Source organism: Cavia porcellus, unplaced genomic scaffold (assembly GCF_034190915.1).
Source record: "Cavia porcellus strain 051 isolate PalLab524CR breed Dunkin Hartley unplaced genomic scaffold, mCavPor4.1 scaffold_24, whole genome shotgun sequence".
NCBI lineage: Eukaryota > Metazoa > Chordata > Mammalia > Rodentia > Caviidae > Cavia > Cavia porcellus.
This window is the reverse complement of record NW_026947507.1, coordinates 55,230,597-55,246,377: the sequence shown is the minus strand read 5'-3', so window position 1 is coordinate 55,246,377 and position 15,781 is coordinate 55,230,597. Positions and strand designations below refer to the sequence as shown.

Below are 15,781 nucleotides of genomic sequence, written 5' to 3'. Positions count from 1 at the left end.
ATCCCAGAGCCAGACGGTGGCCCGGAGGGGTGACTCTCGTGTAGGCTGCCTAGTCCGTAACTCCCTGGTGCACTGCGGTGGGCGGGAACACCTAGCCAGCGCAATTCGATCAGGCTGTGGCTGACAGGGAGGGAAGCTGGGCCTCCTATGTAAGCTTGCATATATAAGGAACAGAGAATATGGGAAAAGGCAGCAACAAGAAAGGCTCCTCGGCCCCCAATTCTGAGAAACAGGCAATAGCGGACACCACACCAATAGACATAAAGCGCCATATAGAGAGCCTCATAGACCAATTCAGGAATAAAGTTATCAACGACCTGAAGCTAGAAGTATGCAGAATAGTTAGAGAAATGCTAAGCACCACCCAGGAAAAAACAGATGGTGGAATGGAAGAACAGAAAAAGAGGGGAGAATTGTTTGATGGAGAAAACAGAGAAAGCATAGAGTACGTGAAGCAGGTTCAAAGGGACTATCAAGAAACTAAGAAGTCTATCAAAGACTGGCATAACAGCTTGAAAGAAACTAAGGACAGACTATCTGAACTGGAGGGCAGACTTGTAATATGGGAGAATGAAATGAAAAACTTCTTAAAAATAACAAAGAAACAAACAGCAATAATACAAAGACAAGAAGATGATAAGAGGAGCCATAACTTAAGGATTAAGAACATAAAAGAAGAAGTAGGGACACAAACAAGTGAACTACAAAAGCTACTCACAGAAATAATCCAGGAGAATTTTCCTAATTTAGCAAAAGGTAAAGATACTCAGATGTATGAGGCATACAGGACCCCAGCTACCTACAACCCAAACAGGGCAACACCCAGGCATATAATAATAAAAATTCCAGAAATTCAATAAAAGAACAGAATATTAAAAGCTGTCAGAGACAAGAAACAGACCACTTACAAGGGAACACCCATCAGAATTACAGCAGATTTCTCTGCACAAACCATCAAATCACGAAGAGTGTGGGGGGAAATAATTCAAGCTTTGAAAGATAATAATCTCCAGCCAAGATTGAGATATCCTGCACAACTGTCCCTGGAAATTGATGGAAAAACAAGGTGCTTCCAGGATAAAGAGGAACTGGGGGAATTTGCAACCACCAATTTAACTCTACAGAAAGTATTGCAGGATATTCTAAAAAAAGAAAAATACAAAGAACCCAGAAATAGTGGCGGGGAGGCCACAACGAATGGAGCAGAGAACAAAATGAAGAAGACAAACTGACAGCTACTGACAGAAAAAGAGCTCAACAGAAATGAGACAGAGAAGATTGGATGATAGGAACAGCTATTTTGGAGAAAATGACTTCTTAATAGGTAATACTGATTTAGTATCATCTTGTTTTGAAGTCTCATCTAGCTTTTGTTCTTCTGTCTCCAATGGTCTAAATAGGTTGTATCTTATTGGATTTTATTATGTACGATAGTATAAGCAAAAACCTTTTAAAGACAAGGAGATTATACAGAAACCATTGTTCATTTTCTGTTAGTCGATTCTAAATACTCTGTAATGCTGTCATTCTCTTAAATGGTTTTACATTGTTTTGATATACTTAATGCTACAGTATATGAAGTTGTACTCAAGGACTTCAAGGAAAGAGTCAATATGGTAACTACTTTTGGGTCGGAATTATCTGGTGGTGAAACACTATTCTGCTTAAATGGTTATGTTTTGATCTGCGCTGTTTCGCTGTTATGCCCTTTTATCCCAATCTCCACTCCATTATTTACTTTTTTATTTTTATCCGTTTAATTAAAGGGAAAAAAATAGCAGGATATATTATAGTAACCCACTTTGACTTTCTATTATCTTGATTTGAAGCCCTGTATTACTCTCACCATCTTATTTTTGACTGATGTTCCCCTATTCTGTTTTGCTGGATAGTATCAGGTTCGAAAGTCTAGGCATCAGCTGTGAAGATAATGAGATTCATTATAACGCCCATTCTCGTTGACTTTTATCTACTTTTGAAGACCTACAATGTCTCCAATGGTTTGGTTTTGTCGGTTTTGTTCTTTACTGTTTTGTTCAATTGTATTATAACTAATGATATAGGCAATTCTATTAGAGATAGCGGGAGGCATTATGGTAACCACTGTTGATCACCTTGTATTATGTTTTTACATTATCTATCATGTCCACCCTTTTGACTTGACCGATTCTGTTCTGTTATGTCACATTTGGTTTTACTCTCTTCCAAAAAATCAATAAGAACCATGGGAGCAATGAAACCCAAAATGTGTAATAGTCATTGTACAAAAGAGAGGAAAAGAAAGTGCTCTAAACTATATAACTGCATGTATATTTAAGTGTATAAGATAGAAAATGATATCACAGAGTTTTATTGGATCACTGAACAGAACTGTTTGCAGTATCATTGTTGGAATGTCCACTCTTCAAGCTTTAATTTTGTGACTTGAACAATTATTTCTAAGATGGCAATATGTAATCCATTAACTAGTGATTTCCTACTGTTCATTTTTTTTCTGTAAATCTGTATAACTTGTACCCTTTCACTGTTTTTTTTTCTTTTCTCCTTAAATAAAATTAAAAAAAAAAAAAAGAATACTGCAGAGCATGAAATATTTTAGAAGCCAGAAAATAGGGTGAACTCAAAATGCTGTGATTAAGATCTAAGGGGCAAGAGCCAAAGAGGAAATCTGGGGAGCTGGACCTGTGCAGGGGACATGGGGAGAGGTGTCCCTTGAAGCAGGGGGAAAACTCCTGGGGGCAAGTCCACTGGGGATTGCAGAAGAGCAGTCCCAGAAAAGCCCTGCCTGGGGGCAGCTCTAGAGCCTCCATGTGGGCCCAAGAATACCTGCTCCCCACTGTCCTCCTGAGGCTCCCTGGGGAGCCGATGGGTGTCACGGTGGCGAGCGGTGACCCCCATCCGCTCCCCACAGCACACACTGCAGATATGTGCTCCCCTGTGGGTCTGTCAGATGGCATTTCACTGACTAAACCAAGTTATTTTATTATTTTGCTTCTAAATATTTAAGTTAGAAAGCAAAAGCAACCTGCCTAGTGAAGAATTCACTGAAGCGGACAGTTACTAAGCACCACTGCGGAGCACAGGCCTCACCTGGGTGAAGGACGAGTCGCTGTCGGAGCAATTGTCTGTGCAGTAGCTGCTGCTCTGCTCCCTGTGGCTTCTCTTCTGCTGCTCTGGACATCGCGTCTCTTCTTCCTCCTCAAACCTGTTACTCATATACTCTACCGCCGCGGTCATGACGGCCTTCAGGGAATGCATCATCTCTTTATACCTTCAAGTCAAAGCAGTCTTAGTAAGGGAACACCGTCAGCCAAAACCAGTCAACGAAGCTGAATTACATGATTCTTCCCTTTAATGACACAGTGCTGAAGAAAAACCTAATTAGTGTTTCTTAAACAATGGTTACAAGGCTGGGGATACAGCTCAGCAGCACAGAGCCTGTCTGGTAAGCACAAGGTCCTGAGTTTGATTCCCAGTACCAAAAAATTAAATAAAATAAAATAAGGTTACACTAGAACTATGAGACAGGAATAAAAATGAATAGGAAACCAGGAAACATTGCCTTTCCTGCGTTGCTTTTGTTTACACACTCAAAGCAGTAAGAACAACAGGATCTAAGGCTAGGTGTCTCCAAGGTGTGCGTTCTACCCCAGCATAGAAACCAGCTATGACTATCATACAACCAAAAGCCAGGCTACTGTGCTCTGCTTCACCTCTTGTCCTGGGTCCATCTCTTTCCCCACCCTCCCTTCCTCACATTTGGTTTTTTTTTCTTCCCTGTCTATGCTTCACAGCAACAGGCCCCAGCGGCCCCAGCCAACAACCCTGCTGGCCACACTGGAAACCATGCATGAGCGGCAGGCTCTAAGCATGGGCCCTAAGTGGGATAGCCCATAACCAGGAAGGACAGATTATACCAAGATCTCCAAAAGAATTAGAAATACAATGTTAGATTTAGCACGGGTCATAAAATGTAGTGCTTTTATTTTACCAACAAGAAAGATGGGAACTGGACCACTGATATCTCTGTATTTAAAATTAAAAAGACATAAAAATTTAAATACCCATAGCTAATAGAGTACTAAATTTAAAATTATAATCCTGGATTATAATCGTACTTACCAATTCCGTCATCATAAATTAAATCTCAATTTTCTCAACTATAAAATGAGATAGAAAAAGTACAACCTAGCTAAATTATATTGTAATGGCTATAGAAATAAATAGTTATAAATATCTGGAAAAACTGTGTAACTACAAAGCCCCATGGGTGTGTTTGTTACAGGAGATGCACTGCGGAAACAAGCACAGAAACACCTTTCTTTCCCTTTCTGGGCGATGGGTCATTGGAACCTCCTGTGTCAAGGACAGGCCTTCCTCACACACGCCACTGACACCAGGCCTGGGGATTAGAGAGAAGTGGGTCAAACCCCATGGTTCTACACACACCAGGTGCGCGTTCAGCTGCATTCCCAACCCCTGGCTGAAAATTAAAGGACAGGCTTCCCCCCAGCCAGCACTACCAAAAAGCCAGGGCACCTTAGAAGCCTGATGGGAGGTCAGAGTCTGCAGGGGCGCAGTCTGCAGGGCATTGCCCTTGGCACCTGCCCTGGCTGCACAAGTGTCCTTAGCACCTGCTTCCACTACATACGTGGCCTCCACCCAGCCCCAGAACAGCAGGACTGACGCAGTGGGACCCGAAGCCTCTAGAAAGGGAGCCCAGCCAAGCTCTCCTCTTGCCAAATTCATCCCCTCGGGTCCTGCTCCCTTGGCAGAAAGTGGGCCACTCCCATACTGAGCTATGTGCCTCATGTGCCACATGTAACTGAAAATATGTTCTTCTGTGTAATGTATTTAACAACATCAACCTACTGTCACTGCAACAGTAAGCAGACACATCAAAACGACATCTGGGGATGGAGGCAGATTTGTTTCATGTCAACAGGCACTGACAGGGAATCAATTGTCCCTCAAAATGTCAGGCTTGCAGTCCCAAGAAGAGAGGTATTTACGAGGTCTGCAAGCAGTGGTACAGAATGTGGCTGCTTGTGCTTGGTTCTGACAATATGCATCACCATGACCAGCCTGTTTCTCGGAGACAGTAGTAACAGGAATTGTAACAGGAACTATTGAAATCTCAATATTATATACTGTAATCCAAATACTGCATATTATAATCCTTTTCCCACTTGCCCCGTAATCTAGGAAGTTATATTTATAATCCCATAGAAACCTTATTAGAATGCCAGTGAGTTAATTCCAATCTACCACTTCCAATGTAACCCACAGAAAAAGTAAAGACACTAAGACATATTCAAAGTTACAGGGAGCCAAGGGGTCTTAAGCCCAATCACACTGAGGATATGCAGACAAAGACCTTGATCCAAGGCCTCCCCAGAATCTATTATCTTGTGAAGAAGAGAATGGTTCAAGGATATGTGACAGGGAGGATGGCAAGAACTACATGAGTGACCTAAGATGGCCAGGTGAGGACAAAAGCATTTTTGGAATATGCAGGGAGAATGATATGCAGAAGGACCAGTATACATAACTCAATTGAGGTATCATTTGAATGGTTTTAGAAAGCTGTTGCTTCAGTTTCTGATATGTAAACTTTTTTTTTTTGTCTTTTTCCTTTTTTTTTATCGGTACCCGGGATCAAACTCGTGACCGCCTGCTTGCAAGGCAGGTGCTTATGCCGCTGAGCTAAATCCCCACCCCCCCTGATATGTAAACTTTTGTGCCCTGGGGAGTCATAGCCTCTTACTTTGAGGCTTGTACCCAGCTGACATTCCTGGAGCTGAGTGGCTCTGCCATCCTACTGTGCTCAATCTTGTATAGAGAGTACTATGTGAAGAAACAGAAAGGTGTCAGTTGGCCTCTGGAATTATACACCAGTACCTTAGCTGGTCCTATTTGCATCGCTTTGAGCCAACTGAAGGGAGAAGGAAACAGCTTGGCCCACTCTGTACATATCAGTGTATGGAAATAAGCCTCGATTTAACCAATGTCGCAGCAACAGTTCTGCATTCATCTTCTGTAAGGGACTGTTACCTGGGCAACTAACAGACTGGCTGGGGGGCATTTGCTGCTATACCACTATAAAGTTATATACATATGCTTTACACATATGGACACAGTAAATTACCAGAAATCATAAGAAAAGACAATATTGAATACTGAAGGTGAGCACGGATAGAGCAGGAGCAGCCAAGCTGGAAAAGACACAGAGTAGATGTGCAACAGAGTGACAGCGAGCTCAGGAAGAGCTCAGGAAGACCTTGACGTACAGCAAAGGGACACAGCCGCAGGGCAGCCTGAACACTGACTGCATAGATCTGCAAAGGATGACGTACAGCATCACAGAGCCCTGGGGCCTGGCCTCCTCGGCTACGGACCTGAGCTCGAGGGACAGGGACATGGCATGGCAGCATCTGGGCTGCAGCAGCCTCCTGGAGCGATGTACAGGTGAACAGAGCCCCTCCCCTTAAAACTTAGGACACCTTGCAATACACACGCTTCTTCATTAAATAATGCAAGTAACACAGTATGAGAGCGAGGATAACCCAAAGTCCCACAACAGCTGAGATCTGAGTTGGACAACAGTGTTAATAACCTTTTTGGGAAGACCACCATGAGTTCTTCTCTAAACAGTGTCAACAGAAATGACTACAGGAACAGAATAATAATTGCCACAATTATATTAAACAAAGATTCAGAGCACCAGTCCGTCAAAATCAAGAGTTGAATGAACTAGAATTCAAAACCAGCTATTGCAGTTCTGAAAAAGGAAGGGTAGGCACAGCCTCCATAGCTCGCTGAATCCGCCAGCAAGCACTAAAGCAACAGAAACTAAGAGCTCGGATGACAGACCCTGCGGACAGGAACCGGACAGCACCCACACTCCCACTCACGGAGGAGTAACAGCAAATCCTGCTGTGTGTAAACATCTACTTAAAAGATAAACACCAAGGCACATGGGAGGAAAAGACTTTGTAACTATTACACTATTATTAAAATACTGCTAATACTGTTAATAGATGCAATGTGGCCCCATTAGCCCCAAGTAATTCCTGAAGAATCACAAAAAATGGAAAGAAAATAATATTCTGTATAATTTAAAATCTTCCATCCATGATTCATAAAACAGAGGACAAACATTCATTAAGTCACTTAAAATCTTTGTGAAGAAGTTATTATTTTATTAATTTTTATACACAGATGAACTAAAACATAGGAATCAAATTGAATAGCTTACCCAGAGATTTAAAGAAAAAGGATTTCCTAGCAGTATCATATAAAACTGCTTTTATCATTAAAACACTTGCATTATCTAAATTACTTGCAAAATGTTTTAGCACTCCTTTTAGAGTACATGTAATAAGACTGCCTGAAATAGATGATGAGGAATTTTAACACTACCAAAGAGAGAGGACTCCATTTTTTTTTAAAAGAATCAAGAAATAAAAGCATCTTAATTTCAGTGGCTTTTACTTAACAGAGATTTGAACTTGCTAAATTATTGATCACTGTACACTATCATTTTGTCTAGTTAATAACATATTTGTTTAAATAATAATTGATTGTCACTAAGGGAAAAACTGCTGGCCAAAGTAATTTATAAATAAATTCAATTTAATGCTTTAATATGCCATAGGTAACACAGTTTCTAGTGCATAGCCAAATGTCTCTGGTTCTGGGGCTGGCAAAATGTGCCCCGCAGAGCTACACAGCCTTCCTATCTCCTGGTGAAGACAAAGGTCTGCGGGCACAGAGTCTCTCTCCTTCCCGGGTCACCCGAGGCTGCTCTCATGCTCAGCAGTCGGCAAAGCCTCAAGGACAGCACTGGGCCTACACGGGAACCCGCTGCAGAACGGACCTGGGCATCGGGGCGCACTCCCCCAGGTTCACCCATCCCACACAGATTCTTCCGAACCACTGCGCAGGAGGAAGCTAGCTCTCCCAGACCACTGAATTCCCAGGTCTCTGTCACAGGATTCCTCACATTTCCCTGAAAACTTACATTTCTCAGGGCATTTGCCACACAGTACTGAAACTGCTTAAAGTCTCCATTTCATTTTAATGTTAAACTCCTCATTTCCCTGTGGCTTAGTGGTGGGCAGACTACTAATTCATTCATATGGCCCAAGATTGAACATGCGCCATAAAGAAGTAATTCGTTAAATGTATGATTGGTTTATAGCTGATAAGGGAAAGGGAAGAAAATCCTTTATTGCTAGAGCCAGAATTATTTCCAACATCAGCTCATCAGTAGGTTTTCCTTTGCTCTAACAAAATCCCTGAGGCTGGATACCTGGTAAAGAGCCTCAGTTTTAGAGACACAAGAACCTGCCACTGACTTCTGCAAAGCTGGTGAAGAACCTCGCTGAGTGGAGGCACATAGTGGGATGGCAAGTTGGGGGACGGACAGGACAGTCTCGCTTATTAACACAACCGTTCCGCTGGAACTAGCCAGGTGCATAGGACCTCCAGCTCCTTCTGAGCAAACCCCCTGCCCTGAGCCACCTCTGTAAGACTCTACTGCCTGTTAGCCCTACACACTGGGGACTGCGATGCCAGCAGCCTGGGACCCATGCCACACACACCACAGCACTACAGAACACACACTGCACAGCACTGGCCACTGGACATCCACTCAGCACCTAAGATGGCTCTGGCATTTATGTTCCATGCACAGGACACAGAAATAAGTAAAAGATTTAAAGGTAGACACACAGACACACACATACATCGATTAAACCATCTTTGTAAGATGGGATTCTAATGAGGAGATACTGACAACAAGCAGAAAATCAGCCAGCTCATGTGTGACCCTTTATGAATCAGCGACAAAGGAGCCAAGAGGGACAAGAAGGTCAGGGAAGAGGCAGGGCGGGAGCACAGAGATGCTGCCGCTGTGGAGAGCGGAGGGGCGCAGGCAGGCGCTGCAAAGAGCAAGCCACACTCACTCTCTGGAGTCCTGGACTCTCCTGGTGACCTGCTGCACCACCGTATCGTAGCCCGGCTCCTCGCCCCGATTCTGGTCAGAAGTGCACTTTTCCATTTCTTCTTCGATCATTGACCCCAGAGTGTTGCAGATGTGCTGTCTCAGGTATTTAACGAATTCATAGCTGGAACAAATATTTAAAGATAAATGCAGTAAGTGGTACGAATTCGCTTATTAGCCACACTCAGAAGAAACATTAGGCCAAAAATCCATTGAGATTCCTAACCTTAAACCAAGACCACACTGGCTTAGTCATCCGCACTCCTCAAGGTTCCCCAAGCTTTCGCTTTGCAACTTCTACCTCTTGGGGCCCTTGGCAAAGGGGACTCCTCAGAGCTGGGGATGGAGGGGACAGGACAGGGATGCCAAAGCTCCCAGGGCAACAGGGAGCTTCTGCACTCCCATCTGTGTGACTCCAAAGGGTGCAGAAAGAATTCTTAGGGAATTTTGTTATCACTCAGGCTAATGAGGGAAAACAAGCCAGGTCACAGTATGCAGCAGGAAAGGGGTGAGTTTCCATCACCAGAAGCGTTTCTGTGTAAATGGTTCTTGTTTATGGTTGCAGACAGAAGTGGCTCAGAAAATTCAATATATTGGATATTTTTTTCATAGGGTGATACTAATATTAAAATTAGCTTACAAACTCAGACAATAAGAGAACTAAATGTTCCACCAAGTGACTAATCATTTTATGAAGCATATTCACTGAAATTGAAGGGTAGAAAGTATAACTTAGTAACACGATTTAAACATGGCCCCCTAAATGACAACTGTAATTTAGAATAGGTAATTTTTATATCTCAACAGAGAAGGCATCCAGCTGAAAAAAACGCACTGCGTGCAGGGCAGGAGGTCTGAATGGCCTGGGAGATGCCCATTCACATCTTCAGTCCCCAGGAAATGATGCAGCCTCCTTCCAGGGAGGGAGCGCTGCCTTCGCTGCAGCCCAGGGCCTCATTCCATCGTGCTGCTTCCCACAGACTCCTGCTTCTCCTCGCCACTCAGCACCTCTGCTCCCAGAGCCCCAGAACCACAGGCCTCTGCCACTCAGAGGAGACCTTGACCAAAGACTCAGTGGGAAGACAGAAGTTGGACAGGACTCACAGGCCTGACCTGGGCCCTGGCTCCCCACTTCCTAGCAGCGCACCCCTGGGCAGTGGCAGTTTCCTCATCTGTAATCTGGACATCCTGTCTACTTGGTCTCATTATCTGCAAGAACTCAAGAGGCTATGGACAAGGTACTTGGACTATGTGGCTTCCAGAAAAAGGAAAAGGCTGCCAGACACACTCTGCACGGAGTTTCAACCTCCGATTCAGCACAGAAGAGGCATCTCCTGGGCTCTTCCTGCTGCCCAAACCTGTCCTCCCTGGGAACAGGCGGTCCAGGCCACTTTGCGCTCCTTCTCCTCATCAGGGTGGCATAATCCAGGCCAAAGCTCCTATGTCACCTCTGCTCATGCATGCACCTCCTGCCTCTGCCCTGCACTCCTCAGATAAGGAACTGTCCTTCCGACATCCAGCTGGGCATGTCTTGTGTGGTTATATGATCTAATTCTGCCTTGGGTGTAGTTATGTGATCTACTTCCTGCCATGTATAGTTACATGATTTCTACCTTGTGTGGTTATTTGACCTACTTCCTGTTTTGTGTGTAGCTATATGACCTACTTCCTGTCTCATGTGTAGCTGTATGACCTACTTCCTGTCTCTTGTGTAGTTACTACTTCCCGTTGTGTGTAGTTATAGGATCTACTTTATTGTCTACCTGGCTTCTGACCCCAGTAGACCCAGATTTTGTAAAACTAACACTAAATAATCAACCCACAGTAATCACTATTTCCATGAACCTAAACTGTCATATTCTTTCTGCATTTAACAAGATAATCTCACAGGCCTGCATGACACTCTCAGAACCTTATATGTAGTAGGGACGTAATTAATACTTGGATCAAAATACAGCTGAAAGTACAGCTATAGGTAAATAGTGGCAAACAGTCAGGGATTTGGTTTGGAACTGGAGCCGCAGGATTCGATTCTGGAGTTTGAGTACTGAGGAGGAAAGTCAGGAACAAAGGGAGGAGTAAGGCCAGGCGTGGAGGGACTGGAGTGTTCAGGTTAGGGCAATATTCCAGATGGTTCTGTTAGCCAGGTTGTTGCCCCAAGTTAAGAGATAGGATCCTTTCTGGCGAGAAAAGCAGCAGAGCAGACAACCTGTGGAGAGGCTGCTCCTGGACAAGCACATGTGAGGAGCCGAGTTTGCCATGGGTGACCCTGCGGGAGGCAGCTGGTCACCAGAGCTGACATGCGTGGTGATGCCAGGGGGTTGAGTGGAAGCTGGGTGTCAGGGTGAGGACTGTCTAGCCTGTCAGGTGCAGTCGAAGATCAGTTATATTTCTGGAGTCAGAGATGATAGCACACGCAGACACCCAGGGGAAAAAGGCAGAGCAGTGGGCTGGGGGAGACACATCTGACGGATGCTGGGAAAGCAATTGAGGTCTTGGTGCACAATTTGTAGGCAGTCGTGGGACCAGTTGTGACCAAGTGACAGGTCTGGTAAGGGCAGGAGAGTAACCAGGTTGAGGGAAATTGCTTTACCAAGGTCACACAGGATGTAAGAGGAGGGCCTGTGGACCTGTTGGGTCTTGGATGAGAGGAGCCCTGAGCTTTGAGGAATAAGAGGTCAGTGCGAGTGGGTGCTGTGAACAGGAGGGGGCTGGAATGAGGGAAGTTTGTTCTTCTAGGGTGATGAGAGTCCCCACGAAGGCCGTGGGGTGGGCTGGAAAGACAGACTCTAGGTTGACCCACTCAAACACCCAGTGCTGTGTGCAGGTGCTCAGGTGTGCAGAGGACAAAAGGGCGGAGAGGCTAGGAGGGGAGCAGGTATGGGGAGGCCCTAACAGCTGGAAAGGTCCCTAACAGCCACGGTTAGGAAGGGGTCCCTCCACCAACTCCTACCCTACCTCCATCCACCAAGGCACCGATTACACCCAAAAGTTATCCTCACTCCTCAGTTTTATCAGCTCCATCTCTGTGACAGAAGCCAGGAAATCAGGAAAAACAATTTTAATTGAGAAATAGAATTTTTATGTAAGCTCTGTTACAAAGCCCAACCAAAAAATAACAGAAATGGTATTTTTATAATTGTAGCAGTTAAGAAATAACACAAGCTCATTAGTAAAATATATTCAATCAGGTTAAGAGAATATCATTTTAGGGCTGGGGATTTAGCTCAGGGCATAAGTACCTGCCTTGCAAGCAGGTGGTCATGAGTTCGGTCCCCGGTACGGATAAAAAGTTAAAAAAAAAAAAAAAAGTGCCAGCCTGAGGATATCATTTTAAATAAGACACATTTTAAAAAAATCTACCATTTCACAGTAGCTGTAAACAGCAATTGTGCAAGAAAATAATTTAAATCTACTCTTTGGGAACTCACATAACCAAATGTTTTTCTAATAACATCCATTTTATCTATGATGACAACAGTATCTCCCAGGAAACTTACTCCAAACATTTCAAGGTTTTGGTTTATCTTTCGAGTTAAATGAACCCAAGGGCCCTATTAACCCTACCAGGTTAGTGCTACTTTGAGATCTTAAATAATAAATAATAATAAAAATCTCTTCCAGTATGGAAAGTCCTTTATCATGTTGGGACTTCCAGGCTGCCGGGCTCCTGGTGGCTCTGGGCTGACAGCCATAGATCCCAAATGAAGGAACCCAGCCCTTCAAGTGGCCCTTCTATTCCTCAAGTGAAACTGACTACATCAGTCTGTGTTGCAACTCACCTTGTGCAAATTCACAATAGGTCCCCCAAATTCCTAGAAGTCATTTTGTTCTTCTAAAACTACCCAGCATGGAAAATCATTATTGTCACGGGGCTGGGAAAAACAGTTCTATGAAGTCAGGCACTGTGTGGCCTGCACTGCAATCTGCAGTGTGACAGCCACTTTCTAGGATTGACAAAGTCCACACTTAACCCAGAAGGTCAAAGGGACCACAGGTTCTTACATGAAATAGTCCTGCTGCAGCACTTTATGAAATTAAGATTTTCTGGAAGATAAACAGTTGACTTATTTTGTCTACAAGTAAAGCCCTAGCTGCTGAAAGCGCCTCCCAAAAGCCATCCTGTAAGTCATGGCAGGCCCTGGAAAGGTAGGTACTGTCCAGGGCGCCCCAGCCTGGGGGTAGGCTTTCACATGGCCCCTGTGTCGAGCCCTGCAGGAGCACAAGCCCACTGTTAATCCTTCGGTGTTCTCAGAAAAGCTCCAAAACTGACTTTTCGGACGCTAACCCCCAAGTTTTAATTATTGCTTTTATTCTTTTTAAATCTAGCCAAAAAAACGCATCCACAGAGCAGACCAGGGCCTCTCCACACTCACACCCCAAGCATTACAAACCCAGACCACAAGGTGCTAGAGAACCAGCTGGTTGTTTTATTTAAGAAATACAAACTTCCTTCAAAGCTCCGTATCACCCTCTTTTTCTACGTACACCTTCCTGGTTGAACTGAAATCTGCTGCACCACAGTGAGGCCCTCTCCCTCAGACCCTTCTGCACTAACACTTCCAGACACAGGACGCCTGATGGTCAGAGAAAGACAAAGCCTGTGACAAATAAGGGCCACAGGGCTTTGCTGTGGATTGTAAAACACAACTCCCCCCTCCTCCTCTGTTAACTAAAGTCTGTGGATACTGCTCAGTCTCCATTTTTCCACAATTGGGATTGCTGTATCTCACGTCCAGGACTTTTGGCTAAGGTGGCATGTAAGACTACTGTAACTTACTGAAGACATGATGTGGACAATGAATAAACAAGTTTATAACTGTTACCCTTCTAGAAATCTGGGAACCAAATCTGCCTGAGATGTAAGTTCCAGGTCTTCACTGACCAATCCCACACCCTTAGGGAAAACACCCGGCCCTGCTCAACTACAGCTTCATACTAAAGGTGAGCACAACCCGTGAAAACAGCTCTCACTACACAGAGCAGTTTCGTTACTCTGACATTTATCTCACCACTATTTTATTATTAAATTTTATTAACACATGTATTTTATTAAAAGTAACAATGAGAAGAAAATAAAATTTGATTTCAATGATGTTACTGCCAAATCAAGCAAATCTATCTTTTCAACATATTCCTCCAGGGGTAAGGATGTTGTTCAGCACGTGTTTAGCTAGCACAAGATCCAGGGTTCAATGCCTGCCACCAACAAACAAAAAAAGAAAGAAAGATAAATCCTCAAAGCCAGACACTTAAACCTTACTTGCTAATAAGGAAAGCTAAGAACATCACCACCCGTCAGAAGCAACTCCTTTGAAATACACAGTCTATGCCTGGAATTTCTTTACTGGTGAGAATGAAATTTTTCACATTCACATAGGACAATTTTACCAAGTTGGATAAAAGAACATTCATTTTTCCATTCTTTCTTCTCCAGCTTTATTATCTACATTTTCCAAGAAAGTGTAATGACTATTTTTCCATGATGAATTTCTGGCATGCCCACAATGTTAACAAAATATGCAGATACAGAGATGATTATTATAACACAAAGACATGGAAGACCTAATTAGTACAAGTTTATTTCAAGAAAACATCTTTATAGTTGTTTAAATAACCAATAAATACTTAAATGATCTACTTAAAAATTATCACTAAAGATGTTTTAAAATTATCTTACTAGTATAAATTATGAATTGTAATGCTGACACTGGAAACAAGTGTGATGTCACACATCTGTTAACCCAGCATTCTGGGATGCTAAGGCAGGAGGATCACAGGGTCAAGCCCAGCCTGGAAAGTCAGCAAGACTGTCTCAAAGTTTTAAAATTAACAATGGGCTGGGGATGTAGCTCAGGGCAAAGTCCTTGGGTTCAATTCCCAGTACCACCAAAAAAAAAAAAGATTGTGTTTACCAACAGGATTGTATGACAAACTAATGTGTAAAAAACTATGCAAGGGAAAGAACAAGTATTTTGGATCTCCTTGATCTTTTTTAGGCAAAAGAATGAGCTTGTGACTTATGATAAAGTTACCAGACATGCATATAGTAATTACTGAAGTACGCATGCGGTCCTTGGGCATTTCTCTACTCAGGAGCACTGCTTTTCAGCATGGACGTTTTCAAGTGTTTCCCTAGCTGATTGTTGTGTGCAAAGTTTGAGAAACAGAGCTATTTGTTTCTTGAGGGGCCAATGGGTGTTCACACTTACACAACACATACACATGTAAGTAAAGCAACATACCACAACTCTTGTCCACTCACAGACCCCTTCTGCCACTCAGAAAAAAGGAGAGCTTGAATCTTTTATAGAACTGTACAGTTTAAGACAGAAAAATGCAAGACACTCTGGAAAGCAGAAGTAAGAGCCCACAGAACAAATCCTAGTTAGGGTTATCCTGCGTTTCCCCATTTTATTTGATTATGCTGCCCGAAATGACATCATTTTTTAACTCACCTGTATTGAAAACTATCTTCCTGAAAAAATGCTAATCCCCAGAAGCCCCAGGTTCCCTTGTAAGTCTTTTGATAAGATTATTTTTCCTGCTAATAAGACAGTAGCAGGTATAAAAAACCAAGACTTCAACAGTGAGAATTAGAAGATCTGTATAAAACCCATGGAAGACATGACCAAGTGATTCAAGAACACTAAGTGTTTGAGGAGAGGTTTGCTAGTGAAAAGAGAAATACGACGACCGATAATTACAATCCCAAGCAATTCTGGGACTGTAGGAATCTATAAAGATGGTGAAGACTTCCTCCTGCTTTCTTTA

At 43.3% G+C, this 15,781-nt stretch overlaps 1 protein-coding gene across 8 annotated transcripts in view; it reads right to left on the bottom strand.

Annotated features, from left to right (window-relative positions):
• The window catches only part of Tbc1d32 (TBC1 domain family member 32), a 227,335-nt gene that overhangs the window by 209,296 nt on the left and 2,258 nt on the right, over positions 1 to 15,781 (bottom strand). For all 8 annotated transcript variants that reach the window (XR_010042767.1, XR_010042768.1, XM_063235087.1 and 5 more), the window contains exons 2-3: positions 8,970 to 9,131; positions 3,091 to 3,271 (exon numbers count right to left, since the gene is read on the bottom strand). Coding sequence is in view for 6 of the 8 variants with exons in the window: in XM_063235087.1 (XP_063091157.1) it covers positions 3,091 to 3,271; positions 8,970 to 9,131 (343 nt within the window). In the remaining 2 variants the exon portion in view is untranslated. The remainder of the gene's footprint in view (positions 1 to 3,090; positions 3,272 to 8,969; positions 9,132 to 15,781) is intronic.